The sequence below is a fragment of the Cryptomeria japonica genome, chromosome 5 (assembly GCF_030272615.1).
Source record: "Cryptomeria japonica chromosome 5, Sugi_1.0, whole genome shotgun sequence".
Lineage (NCBI taxonomy): Eukaryota > Viridiplantae > Streptophyta > Pinopsida > Cupressales > Cupressaceae > Cryptomeria > Cryptomeria japonica.
In genome coordinates this window covers 106,794,959-106,809,928 of record NC_081409.1, presented here as the reverse complement: position 1 = coordinate 106,809,928, position 14,970 = coordinate 106,794,959, and the positions used below count along the sequence as shown (strand labels likewise).

The window sequence follows — 14,970 nt, the reverse complement described above, 5'->3', positions numbered from 1 at the left end:
TTTTTGGTACTTCAACAACATTGCATTCAATGTGGCGGAGAATGCTTATTGGCTGAATTTGGTAACTGCTATGACAGTTTCAGGAAAGGGGTACAAGGCCCCTTCTCGTAGGGATTTGAGTGGGAGGTTAGTATATTATTACATAGTCCACTTGATTTCATTTTTAATTATTTTTTAGATTTCTTGTTTATTAAATCAAAATTGTGTACTATGACCTAATTTCACTTTGCACTTACATGTTGCTCACAAATGCAATTGCTAGGGCAAGAGAAGTGATGGAGAATCAAAAAATTGAATGGGCAAATTATGGCTGCACCATTCTTTCTGATGGATGGATAGATGGCAAGAACCGCAGCATCATCAATTTTTTGGTCGCTTGCAAGGACAATGTAGTGCTCTTGAAATCTGTTGATGCCTCCAGCAAGGTGAAAAATGCAAAAACATTGGCTGGAATGTTGGAGCATGTCGTCATGGAGGTGGGGGTAGAGAATGTGGTGCAAATCATCACAGATAATGCAGCAGCATATGTGTCAACAGGTAGAACCCTTTTGATTTATCACCTTTAGGCATTAGCAATATTTTCATTTGTTGTGGCTTTGTTTTACTTGGTTGCATATTTCTTAAGAATAAATTCTTCTTTTGCAGGAAGAATCCTCCAAGAGAGGCACCCCACTATTTTTTGGACACCTTCTGCAACACATGTCCTTGACCTTCTTTTGGAGGACATAGGAAAACTTGAGTGGGTGACTCTAGTTGTGGAAGATGCAAGGAGGATCACCAAATATATTTACAATCACCCTTGGGTCCTAAATTTGATGAGACAGCACACCCAAGGGAAAGATTTGGTGAGAGCTGGTGTCACAAGGTTTGCAACGATTTTCTTGATGTTGCAAAGCCTTCTTGCTGCATTGACTTCTTTGAAACAAATGTTTGTGAGTGGAGAATGGCTTAACTCACCTTATTCAAAGAAGCTTGAAGGAGAGGTTGTCACATGCATAGTCTTCGACAGCCAATTTGCACAAAGGGCTACAGAGATTGTGAAAGTTGTTACTTCAAAACTTTAATTTTTAAATTTTAGTTATTCTTGATTCAAGTCTCTCATTACTAATTTGTAACTTCATTATTTAAATTTTAATCTTTTTGTAATTTGTATTTTTCAATTGTAGGTGTCAGAGCCCTTGGTTCGAGTTCTTCGCTTGGTGGATGGCAATTGTAGGTGTCAGAGCCCTTGGTTTGAGTTCCTCGCTTGGTGGATGGGGATAAAACCCCAATGGGATATCTTTATGAGGCCATGGATAGGGCCAAGGAGTCTATCAAAAATTACTACAAGGGGGATAGGCTCAAATTTGATCACATTTGGGAAATTGTTGATAGGAGGTGGAACAATCAGCTCCACCAACCCATTCATGCAGCAGGGTACTTCCTCAACCCTCGTTTTAGGTTCGGGGGTTCTTACTCAGATTCGAATGGAGAAGTCATGGAGGGCCTCAGTACATGCATTGAGAGGATGGTACCTGTTGTTGAGGAGAGAGACCTCATTGTGAGTGAGCACCAAAATTATGAGGGAGGAAGGGGTAAGCTATTCTCTTCAGAGCTGGCTAGGAGAGGTTGAACCACTCAAACCCTAGGTATAACATTTGCCATTTGGATTTTGGGATCTGAAGACTAAAATGATTGATAAATTATGTTTTCTCTTTTCTCTTTGCTTTCTAACTTTTCCATTTTATTTATTTTGCAGATGCTTGGTGGCAAAATTGGGGTGGAAACACCCCACATCTCAAAAAATTTGCCCTCAGAGTCTTATGTCAGCCTTGCAGTTCATCCAATTGTGAGCGCAATTGGAGCTTGTTTGAAGCAATCCACACGAAGAAGAGGAGCAAGTTAGCGCAGAAATGGCTCAATGACCTTGTCTACATGCAATATAATCTTTGATTGCGCGTAGGGAAGGTAGAGGAACTAGAAGGTGGTCCAATTGACTTGGATGATATAGATCCTTACAATGATTGGACATCACAGGAGCAGCCTCCATTGTTTTCCGACACTGACATCGCTGATTTGGAGAGGCTGGCTATGGAGGAGCGGGGTGGATTTGGTTTCAGGCTGGATGACATTGAGGAGGATGAGGATGAGGATGAGGATTCATTGCCAGTGCCAGAAGCAGGTGGAGACATAGCTTCATCCAGGATGGAGGATGAGTCTCAATCAGCCATACCGAGCGAGGAGGCACAGTCATGCCCACAACAGACTTATACGACTAGACAGTCTAGACCCTCTAGTTCTACCTCTCCCCAAGTTTTTGCTAGAGCTGGGAAGAGGAAGTTGTAATTGTAATTTGTAATGGATGTATTTACTTTTGTTTTTACAAAAACTATTTAGTAATTTACTATTTTGCTTCCAAGCTTCCAGCCATCAACATTCCTCATGAGGATGTGATTTTGTAGACACTTTGCATTTATATATATCTAGAATCAGCTTGTTTCTTTTGTGTTATCATTTATTGACTCATTGGATGCATCTTCTCATTAAATTTTGCAAAAAAAATGCATTTTTTACTAAGTTTAAGCGTGTTTTTTAAGTTGCCGAGTATTTTGTAGAGTTTTTCCGAGTTTTTCCCAAGTTTTCCCCGAGTTTTTTTCCCAGGGGCTTGGCGAGTCGAGCTGAGTCGCAAGTAGTTCAACTATGGATTAAATAATAGCTATGAAAATGAATGTGTATATTCACAATGAAGTTCATATTGCCTTCATAGGAGACTCTAACCATTTGTTTCTCCATGTTGGCTAGGAATCAAGATACAAGTTGGCGCCAAAATACAATAACCTTAAGCACGTTACATTTACAAGTTTCATGAAATAGGTCTTGACCTATCATGTGAATTACAAGTTATATTTGCCCCCCTCATAGCACGTTACATATAGCTTATAGGACCATGCTTTAAGATATTACAATATGCTTTAAATTTTTATTGTCATTTAAAATTTAAATTAACTAATCCGATCTGGCTATTAATTTCAACAAAAGAGGTATGTTAGTCTTCCATTTGTTCTTCTAACTTTTTCAATCTTTTTCAAAGTTAAAAAGATGAAATGTATGATTCTTTGTTTTTTGTTTTCTTCAATTTCCGAATAGCAAGACAAAACAAAATGAGCAGCAGTAGTGAGAGTAGTGAGCATATGATCAGAGGGAAGAACATGAAAACCAACTTGGGGGTTCATTAGGGTGTAAGAGTGGTATGGGTGAAGAGAGCCTCAAAAACTCCATTTAAATGCCCTTTCGAAGCTCTAAAAAACATGTGAAAGGCCCATTTAATTCTAAACAACCTCTTCATCAATTGGTGACATCCATAGACACAGAAATAAAAATTCAGCAGGCAGGGAGGGGGTAGTAGATTGCAGTAGAAATGAAGTGATTAGATCAAAACAACACCTTCCCAATTGCCAAAATGTCCAAATAATCCTCCAGGATGCAAATACGGCAAAAACTGAATAAAAGATACCTATAACAAAATCTGCAAACACTGCATAGATGGCTAGATAGAGCTCCTAAATACCTTTCCAACACCATAAAAATAGTAAAAATCAAAGATCATGGCAAAAGGTTGAGCTTGAGAGAAAAAAAACGTCTGACTTCAAACAACTATTACCATCATCAAACAGCAAATTTTGGAAAAATAACCTGCACCACTGGAAAATTCACAGGACCAACTTTTTGGTATTGTTTTTCTGTGCTCATTTAACCGCGGGCACTAATTTGCCCTCCCAGCCATAGACAATTCACAATTGATTCCCCCGAGTGCTATATATTCAATCTGCAATTGTATTCCATTGTTATATATATTTTTTGAATGAGATCACACATCTCATTATGTATATGTGAGAGATGTCTATACACCAAGGGTCGCCACTCTTCCAAGTGGCACCAATTATTACATTATTAATATAATAAATATAATAATTATACATCATAGTTATAATATAATTATATTATCTCATAACAATAATATAAATATAATCACAACCTTTGTGATATCAATGTCGGCATGTGGATTCCAACCACAGCTACAATAAAATCAACACTCCCTCTTAGCTAGGGAGGAATCCTTCTTAACCTTCAATAAGTTACATCACTTCATTGTGATGATTGTCCACAATGGCTACATCCATATGTGGAAAGGAAAGATATCACCTCATGCATAGTCTTCGACAGCCATCTAATCATCAGAGCTAATGTACCTCAACTGAATAGCATCCTTTTGCACCATATCTCTAATATGGTGATATATGATCTCCATGTGCTTTGACCAGTCATGAAATACAAGGTTGGAGTCTTCATTACTCTTGGTGAATCCCAAGCACTCCAAGTATCCATCTATCCACGAATATCATGTCTTAGATGTCAGCATAAAGGCCTTTTAGCCTACATGTATGGGACTCCATCCCATGAATCATAGTCCTCTGATTGTTGATCATTAGAGAAACCATCTTGAGATGGTCCACTCCCTCTGAACCAATATGACCAAGATCCTTGGAAATCAAATGAAGCAGATCCTATGGCTGCTCCCTCTGAAGCTCCAAGTACTAACCATCAACCTCTTGTCCTTCTCGTCCAAGGTTGTCTCAGTTGGTTTGTCAGATTCCCTTTGACTGTTGATTCTTCCTCTTTCAAGAAACTGATCGGCTTCTTCCTCAAGGTTCATCTCCAATATCTCAATGATATTACCCACTTTTCTATCATCTTTGATTTCAAATCTTCCATGCTTCGCAGAGAATGAATGTCGTCAAAGTCTAAGACCACGATTTGAATTGGATGATGTCAAGCAACATAGTTTGCGCAACAAGGATGAGAGCATTTCACAACATACAAATCATGCTGTAAGATATTCCCTCTGACAGCCTCTAGTAAATCCGATGTTCTTCTTCCACTCTTGTGTTCCCAAGTGCAAGCTATAACAGCTGAGAGGGTGGTAACAATTTATCCCTTTATGGTTGTAGCTTTTAGTAACCATTGCAACGTTTTTTTAATTGTAGCCTTTCATACTTTACTCACAGCTTTTAACAAAATTCATTAATCCCAAATAGATCGCACTTCTCTTTGATTACTTTATTAACTTGCATCCTTTCAAGGAATCGAAAACTTCAATAAATTACCAACCCCGTCTATTCATTATGCACCTCATCATTATTCAAACTCTTTGTATTTTGTTTATAATTAATATAAACACTTTCTTTGTTTTGACAAGTCATCAAATTAAAACAAGTGGCAATTCTTTGAGAGTCTTCTTATCAAAACGTGGCTTTAGACAAGATCACACCCTTTCATTTCTGATGTGACTTTTGATTATCATGAACTAATTAGAGTCTTTACATCCTTAGTCTTTATTGCTGTTCATGAAGTCGCACAAGTAGAATTCCACGATAATCTCCTAATTCATTGTAGACTCGATGTTTACCAAAATCTTTGTGCATCGATGCTTTTGAAAGGTCTAACATTAATGTCGACTTTGTAATCGCTGCCTTTGCAAATACAACTTTTATTGACACTGCTGCATTTTCAAAGTCGCTGATGTCTTTATTATGGTCGCTGTTATTTCTACATATTAATATGACCATACTGACTGCTCCTTGTATAGTCACTATCCCTTCATTATTTTGATGCATAATAATCTTCTAGATTATTTGTCGATGAAGATATCTTTTCGACTCTTTACAAGGAGTTGCTATTGTTTTATCGGGTCTATCTTGGTAATCTTCTGAATGTAGAGGTGCCTCTCTGTTTGTTTGGCGATGCCTCTTCATAACCGCACCTTCCCCTAACGTGGATTAATTTGATTACTCCAAAGAGTTATTTTCTTTTTGCCAACCGATTTGGGAATGATCTAATAATATGTGTAATACAATCTGCTGTATGACACGATTGGGGCAAGATGCATGATTACTGAAATTATGAAGTCTTACATTCATAATATAATTTCATATCATGGTTCTGCTGTCAGATTGGGGGCATGACACTGGATCTAGAATTTTTGGAAATATATGATTTTTCTGTATTTATAGTGAAACAACAAATATGATAGTCCCAAGGACAAGCTGAATGCTACTATGGCAGCCTTCACCAGCACTGTGACAATGGGCAGCAAATAACAGGTCTGTGATCAGCATCTAATGTCCACAGAGTTTCTGAAGTACATAAACTCTGTGATCAGATCTGGAAAGTGCAACAAAATGCCAAATCACATTCATTCTTTGTGATTTATCAATGTCTTCTATGTCAATATAACTTTACTACGCTATCTTCTATGTCATTCCGTATGTAGTCACTCCCCATTAATCTGCCTTTACCATCGCTGTCTTCATATCAACTTGTATTACGCTGCCTTTCGTCGGGATTATTTTAATAGTTTGGACAACTTGCCATCATGCATATAGATCACTGTTATCATTTGTCATAAGGAGGTTCACTGATGTCTGAGAGTCACTTCTTTGCAGTTGATGCCTCACCATTGCATTGAATCAAATCCCGCTAAGTTTCTATTTGATGACACAACATTTGGCGCCTTCTTGTATCTCCAATCGCTTTGATCAACTTTGGTAAAGTCGCTAGCATATATGCATGCTTATCAATAAACATGGGCGCTACTATATTATGAAGCTGTTCTTGAATCGATGTGTCAGGACAATATATCAGTCATACTTCACAAATCAATAGAATCTCTGCCATGTTATGTTGTGAGTTATATCCATTACGGTTCAGGTACTGCGAGAATCCTTTATCAGTTTCATCTGTAGGAGCCGCTCTCGAATGTGCCATTCGAGCAGTTTGAAGATCCACATGTCGTGACTAACGACCTGTAGAATATTTTGAAACATCATGGGCTGGTAGGGAACCCGCTCTGATACCATGTTGTTTTTCTGTGCTCTATTAACCACAGGCACTGATTTGCCCTCCCAGCCATAGACAACTCACAATTGTCTCCCCCAAGCACTATATATTTAATCTGCAATTGTATTCCATTGTTATATATATTTCTTGAATGAGATCACACATCTCATTATGTACATGTGAGAGATGTCTATACACCAAGGGTCGCCATTCTTCCAAGTGGCACCAATTATTACATTATTAATTAGAGTTCCCAAACTCGCCGCAAGTCAGGCAAGTTTGCCGAGTTGGTGAGTTGAGCCAAGCTCAGCGAGTTTTGACAACTCGTGACTCGGACTCGGCTAGTTATGGTAAAACTTGCCGAGTCCGAGCTCCAGGACTTGCAACGCGGCATGTCAGACATGGCAAACAGAGAGGCTGAGGCTGTGGCTATGGCAGAGGAGGAGGATAGAGCACGATCCGGCACAGGCACAACTGATGTTAATCATTGTGGCACCTCACAGGCGGAAACTATGGCTACTCAGACATCCAGGACCTACCTTAGACAACTTTGTAGGAGGTAGACAGACTACTCTGAGGATGAGCTAGAGCTTCTATTTGATGATGTTATAGTGTCTTTAAGCTTTATTCAATAATGGGTGCATGAAACAAGTTTTAAATCGTTAAAAATCTCTAAATTTCAAGGGTTTTTTTATATTGCCGAGTCATAGCCGAGTCACGAGTTGAGTCGGCCTTGCACAGTTCGAGTTTGGGAACTTTGTTATTAATATAATATAATAATTATTGTATTATCAAAAAAAATAATAATTATACATTATAATTATAATATAATTATATTACCTCATAATAATAATATAAATATAATCACACCCTTTGTGATATCAATGTCGGCCTGTGGATTCCGACCACAGCTACAATAAAATCAACATTTGGCAATATTCCATTTTCAAAATACCATTTTGAAAAGAAGCCATATTTTAAGCTCTTTGGGGCAAATTCTAGCACCTAGGGACTACATTGCAGTCTCCCATATGATCGCATTTAGCATTGGCAAAAAAAAAGGTTGTGGTAGTGTCAGGCAGGCAGCAAGTTCCCACGCCACCAAAGGTTAAGCCCTCACCTTCGATAAGCAAGGGTCATGATAGAACTTTAGACCTTTGGAAAAATACTATCAACACAAAATCAAACCAACCACAAGCACTTTCACATGCCATTATAACCAAATGGCACGGAAGCCAACCAAGTGAGTTGACATTTATCACAAGCGAAGTACAATCTGACCAAACGCAGACCTAATGATGCAAACAAACCATAGGCCCAATATGCCAAGCAAGATTTTGATGCTGAAAATTTCCCTTGCAAGGGGAGGGAATTTTTTTTTGCTAACAGATTCCATACAATACAATCATATGGATTTCATTGACTCGGGCACAAATAATATTTGATGAACTTGGACCATAGTCACCAATTTCAACGATGGCAGAGGTGGCTATGATGTGGGGGAACATTTTTCCCAAGTCCTTGCGTCCCAAAAACGTCCCTGTCTCAAGGTTGCGATTTATTTTAGGGGAGTTGCACGTTAGGCCCAACATTACGAAATTTGACAAAACAAAAGCCAACCCAAACTTTCTCTAATACCTTGGATTCAACCTTAAGGTCTTTGAAACCTCAAATTGCACCCAACAAATTCTTCAAACCTGATGGTGTCCCTTAGATCTGAGAAGGAATCTGCAACACTAGAGCTCTGATACCATGTAGGAGCTAATGATGAACTCCCGACACCCCAAGAACCTACCAAAAAAGCATGTACAAAACCTTTAGCAAGAACCTACTAGCGCCTTTGCCTCTTATTTGAAGACAAAAGTACTGACTATTATTGTAAGAGTTAATGGTGAAGCCCCAACACCCTACGAAAAATTGTTAGACCAAAATATCTTCCACAAGAAAGAAAATGGCAAGAATAGCTTGCTTGATTATGGATGCTTGAATGATTGATTGAATATAAAATATACAATGAGATGCCTTGCTTACAAAGGCAAGGTTGAGACATGATTTGACAAGATCATGCCATGTGTCTTAATCCTATGTTATGACACAATTAAAGTGTCAATTATTAAGTGACTTAGGTAACTAAAGGTAAATGTCAAACAATAAGATAAGGACTTATGACAACTAACACCTTCTAGAAAGATTCCCTAGGACCTAAGTATTTGTATAGGACCAACTAATGAGCTAGTTGTCTAAAATACCTTTATTCACACCAACAATTACAAAGGTCACAGGTAGAAGGTTTGAAGAGAGAGAAATAGCCAACATTATTCTTTAAAAGTTTCAGCCCTCCTATATTTCTCATGCAGAAGTGCCAAAATCATTCTTAGGCATTGAATTTCCCATAACTTCACTAAGGATTCTTATACAGTTGTGCAAATAGCATGCAGTAGAATGTCCAATGATCGTATCTGAAAAACATATTGTTAATATGTCGTATAGTTGCTTTAATCAACTTGACATTATCTAGTCTTCCTTGAAGATGGAGAGTGGCTTGTTACATATTCTTCTGTAATCATGAGAAGTAACAATGCTACACCAAACAATCAACAATTCTGCCATGGTGGCAATCAAAAACGTTAGCATTTTTTTACAGAAAAACAATCTCTAAAGTAGAGACACCGGGATGAAATCTTCTGAACAATTGAACTACACGGCCATCATGCAGCATTGAGCTACCTTCAGAATTCTTTCATTGGCAAAAACTCTTCAAATTCATCATCCCCATAAATAGTCACCAAGGGATTTCACACATTGACATGCTCATTTAAATAAAGCAGAATTAGCAAAATCTCCATTTCTTAGCTGAAGAAAAATTGTTGAAATTTTCATAAAGCCCACCACAGTTTAAACCTTGCTGTCATCATGGCAAATGCCCAACCTTACTGTTATATCACAGTCCAAGGTTCAATTAATTTACATCTTTCAAATGAGCTTGAAAACAATCTTTTGCTTTGCAACTCTCACGTTTCATTTTATGTCAGACTGACAAACAAGATTATCGTGCTGTGTGCATATTATAGTGTCCTAACAGGAAATTGCCCATTTTTCAAAGGATAAATGTGCCAAGAGTTACTTATGATTTTGCATTGCTGTTATCTATCCTTGGCATAATAATCAATTTCAATTTTTATATTAGACAAAACTAATTTCTCTGTAAATCATGACTGTGTGTGTGACAGATATTTCTGAGATCCTACATTTCCTTTGGTAGCTTTGGGCCAAATCAAGGTTTAAGAACGAATAAAATGATTCTCGATATTTAAGGTAACTATAGAAAATCAAAAAAATCCATACTAACTAATATTTCAATGAAATAGAATCTAAAAAGTTTCCAATCTGGCTGGGTACCTGCGGTTGAATTCAAAAACCAATCTGAAGAAGATTTTCTTTCTTGATGGAACTCCTCTATCTGACAATACAGAATATCATTATTGGATATCATCCTGTACCTATACAGGACCGCAATGCATTCATTTCTTCTCAAATCAGAGACATAAATGCATCATCAGTATATACACTGAAGAATAAATCTATAGAAACAAAAAGGCGCAAGAATCGTATATGCGAATAAAAAGTTCTATATATTCAAGGGCATATTCCTCCCATTAGTGTGATCAATGAAATGGAATTTGATCAAAACCCCATTGTAATCACCTGACATGAATGCATTATAATTAAAGTTGGGAATAATACAAGCTCTGACAGTGCATGTTGCCAAGTTATTAAAATCATGGTCAATCGCATGGTTATAAAACAAACAGAAAGATTGTTATATGAAAACTGACACAATTCTTAACAGATATGCATATTAAGTAGTATTAACCATAGAACATGATCTTGTAAGAGATTAGTTGACTGGCATACCCCAAGTTCGTGTTGCATTAATGTTTCTACATTGAAAAAGCTACTTTAATTGAAGCACCGACACTGCTGAAATGCCTAGCTGTAGGCTCTCTGTCTCACCATCCACAGGCTGCTGGTCTACAAAAATGGATTGCAAAGGCTGCACCCTTGATGCAATTCCGGGTGGTTTATTTTAAATTCTTGCCATGGGTTCAGCCAGGTCTGGCCTGGGTACATGCATGGCATGGCCATGCCTGTACAGGTAACACGTGGTATGCACAAGGTGGGGCCATGCTCATACCTGTAACCATCCCATTCTGTATGGCAACAGTGCGGACTTGACAAACCCAGTAACATAATTTTAGAGATAAGGACTGGGTAGCAAAACAGAGAAAGGGGAAAATCAAGACATTTTTAATTTTTGTAATGAACAATCAAGACTCACTCAAACAGCAAAACAAATATGCCATTTTACATCAGATTATATCCCCACTGTAATTGTGAAGAAACAAGAAAAATCAAAAACAATATTTTTTCAATCAGTGAGAAAGAAAGTCAACAGTGCTAACTTCACATTTGACATACACCAGAAGGTTATATAAGAAATGCTTGAAAGAAATACAAAAGGTAGTCTGGGTTTATATTTATAACAAACAAAATAAACAAGATATTGATGGGAAGAAATTCAATATCAGCCTAGCTTTTAGAAAAGTTATTGACGAAATACAATTCAGAGAAACAAAAGAACATCTATACAATTATATTATAACAAAAATTAAAGTCAAAATATAAAATACATGGTAAAGATATTTTTACAACCTCAAATCAAAAACTGGTTTCGGATACATCCAATTGTCACCAGTTTGCTTCACTCTGCCCCACATGTACAGTTGACCACCACCTAAAAGGTTCACACCAAACATGAGATACACAACGGAATGGAATCCCATCTAAATCTTGACCAAACATAGAATTTAATGTACATTATCAAATCATTTCATTTATTTTTGAAGAAAATGAACAAAAAGTAGCATTTAATTTTATAGCATAAAAAATATATAAAAAGCTTGGACGGCTCAAAAGAAAATGACCTGAAATTTAACATAAAGCTCAAAATCATCAGACATGCATGAAGAAGTCACAATGCAACAGTTTGCAAGAACTAAATCAAATCAAGAACACACAAGACAACTGGTAAATAAATTGCTAGAATCAAGTTTATAATTTATAAAAAGCTCAAAGAGATTATTATCAAAAAAAGTTCATATAAGTCTCACAACTTGGAAAGTCCAAATGTTGCACTCAATTTGAAAATTAGAAACGCAACTTCCAATTGTCACAAACAGAGAGAAAATTGAAGAACAATCCTATTTACGATATAAGGTTCTATAAGGATCTAAGGATTGAAAAGGTCAATCAAAATAAATGAGTTACAGTTCAAACCATTCGATATTAGATGATCTACACATCATCACAATATGAACAAGCCCAGATTTGACAAGAAATTTGATCTGGACCCTGTCAATATTCTAAGATTACAAACTTTAATCCATATATGACCAATCCTGTGATGATTGGCAGAAATGAACACAGAGCAAAGTAGATCTGTTGAGTTCAAAAAAAGAGGTATGAAATCATGAACATATCTAATGGCCTTATAGCCAGCTTGGGAAGAAAGCTGGGGGACATAAGTGCACATAAAAATGTCATTTGCTAACACAATAAAACGTCATGACCTCTATATTGCAGAATTATAACAGCTGTATTTAAGCTACAGTTTGCTTATTATTTTAACTTCTAATCATCTTGAGCACACTCGTGTTAAGGCTTCTTTGAATGCTACCCAGTGGGACTATTTTAGTATCTTGTGCCAGTTAAGAGTCACTGCTCATGGATGAGTTTTGAGTGTTTCACAGAAGAGAAATAAAAACACAATTCAATATATGAACGAAGATTTCAGACTTATAATAAAAATGGAGTTGTGAATATTATATAGATAAAGCCCTGTTGTATGATAGCTTTGAGAAGAAACTCTTTGCTGGTAACGACCACCTCAAAAACTTACTAGAAGAAAGAGTTAAGTCCTAACTATTATGCCCTCATGTTAGTTCCAATCTGGTCTGCTTTTCCTCTGTTGCACATGGCCCACATTAATACTTACCAAAAATATGTCACCAAATGTGAAAGTTGACTTAGAAGCATATTGTGATTGTTACTTAGATATTTCCTCCAATATAGGCTGGTCTAGTTTTACACAAAAGACAGCTTTCCCTCTGTTGCACAGTCAATTTTTTATACTTGGCACCAAGATGAAACCAAATGTGAATGTTGACTTAGAAGCATATTGTGATTATTACTTGGATTGTGATTATTGCTTGGATATAAACTTTAATATAGATTGGTCTGATTTGGATAAGTTACACAAAGAAAAGACTGGAAAAGTAGAATGATCCATTCAGTTACCTACGATGGTTACTACATTTTTAAGCTATTTTTCTATATTATGTTATTCTCTTACATGAATTATACGAGTTAGTTGGATTGATGAATTAGTGGAAAATATTTGAAGTAATACAGGAAAAGAACATCAAATGGAACTAGTATAAGTTCTATGATGTTCACCAAAAGGTTTAGTAACAACCTCCAAGCATCTTTACTCCACTTACATATCCAAGTAGGTTACATTATTATTAAACAATCCATGCATGCACACACACTCACATCCATGTAAGCATCTTTACTCCACCATGTGTGCAGGTGCATGAAATGCAATCCAGCACATAATTTTGCATGCATGAAATCAAAACACTAGATCAAGATGGGCTAAGAACTTACAGAAGGCATTAGATCAACATTCTGTGGCTAAAGGGGTGAAAAATCTGTTCTCACAATATAGATGCCATGACATTATTTCAGTAGACAAGACACTCAGAAAATGCCCACCAGCCTACCAGGGTTCTGTGAGCCCAATGGCCTTTTAGCAGACACGGCAAATCTGCCATTGTATTTACCCTTCCATGGTGATCTTTTTCATTGTTTGCTAAAAATTCTTCTTGTTTGATTAGCAAAATTAAAACTCGAGCATATAGTGGATGCCCCTCTTAATATGCTTTGTAGACCTCCTCTTAATATTGTTGAAAATAAGCCACATCCAAACCAAAGATGGGATGGTCCTATAGGGTCCAATCCCAAATCCTTCAGGATCTGCAAACACATTTTTCAGAAGCTGACCACACTCGGGGAGAGGACTCGCATCTGCAAATTCAACAGCCTCTTCAACCAGCTCATCAGTTTTATTTTCAATTGACTTAAGATCTGATTCATTGGCAAGATCGATCTCAATTAGGTAACTCTTCAAAGCCACAATTGGATGTCTTGCTGCATAGTGAGCCTTCTCTGCAGGATTACGAAGCTCATCCGGGCCAGCAAAAGATGTCCTCTAAACCTATATGTATGGCATTCAGTCAGAGTAGATCCATCACCCCATTTTGCCCTGGCTATAGCCTCCTTGGCTACCTCTCTAACTTTCAGCACATCCATACCATCCACATGAATTCCTGGCATCCCAAATGCTGGTCCTTTCTTCCAGATTTCTGGAACAAAAGTAGCTATAAGATGAGACATTCTAATAGCCCATAGATTGTTCTCCACCACAAAAATAATAGGAAGCTTCTGAAAGATGATCCAACAAATCACATCCGAAGAGGCAATACATGATGGGTGCAAAAGAACAAACAGAAACTGCATGGCAATGAGTGAAGAGGACTATGAGTTATTAGCCAACACTTCAAAAGATAATTCACAGTCAAATTCCATTTGCTATGTGGACTCAGGTGCTACCAAGCACGACTGGATAGGAGTGGTTTCTCACATTGAAACCCCATCATGGTAAAGTCTCTCTTGGAGACGATACAATCTATGACACCCAAGGTATTAATGAAATTTTCTTGTAATTTGGCATTCATCGTTGTAGGCTCACCAAAGTCTTATACGTGCCAGGCCTTACCAAAATCTCCTATCTAAATCAGTTTCTTGACCACAATCTAAGAATTAAATTTGAGAAAAATGATGATAAAAAGGTATGTCTAATTTGTGATAAGTTTCAAAGTGCAAAGATTGTGAAAGTGCTACTGAAATTGGTAAAATGTTTAGGCTTGATACAACTGCCAACACGTAGATGGCCAGGGCCTTCTCTTGTGT

The 14,970-nt window shown here is 37.2% G+C and overlaps 1 protein-coding gene across 1 annotated transcript in view; it reads right to left on the bottom strand.

The window, feature by feature from the left end:
* Nucleotides 1-14,970, bottom strand: part of LOC131067323 (uncharacterized) — a 70,318-nt gene that overhangs the window by 5,888 nt on the left and 49,460 nt on the right. The window contains exon 11 of the mRNA XM_058002287.2: nt 11,590-11,671. Coding sequence (XP_057858270.1) covers nt 11,590-11,671 — 82 coding nt within the window. The remainder of the gene's footprint in view (nt 1-11,589; nt 11,672-14,970) is intronic.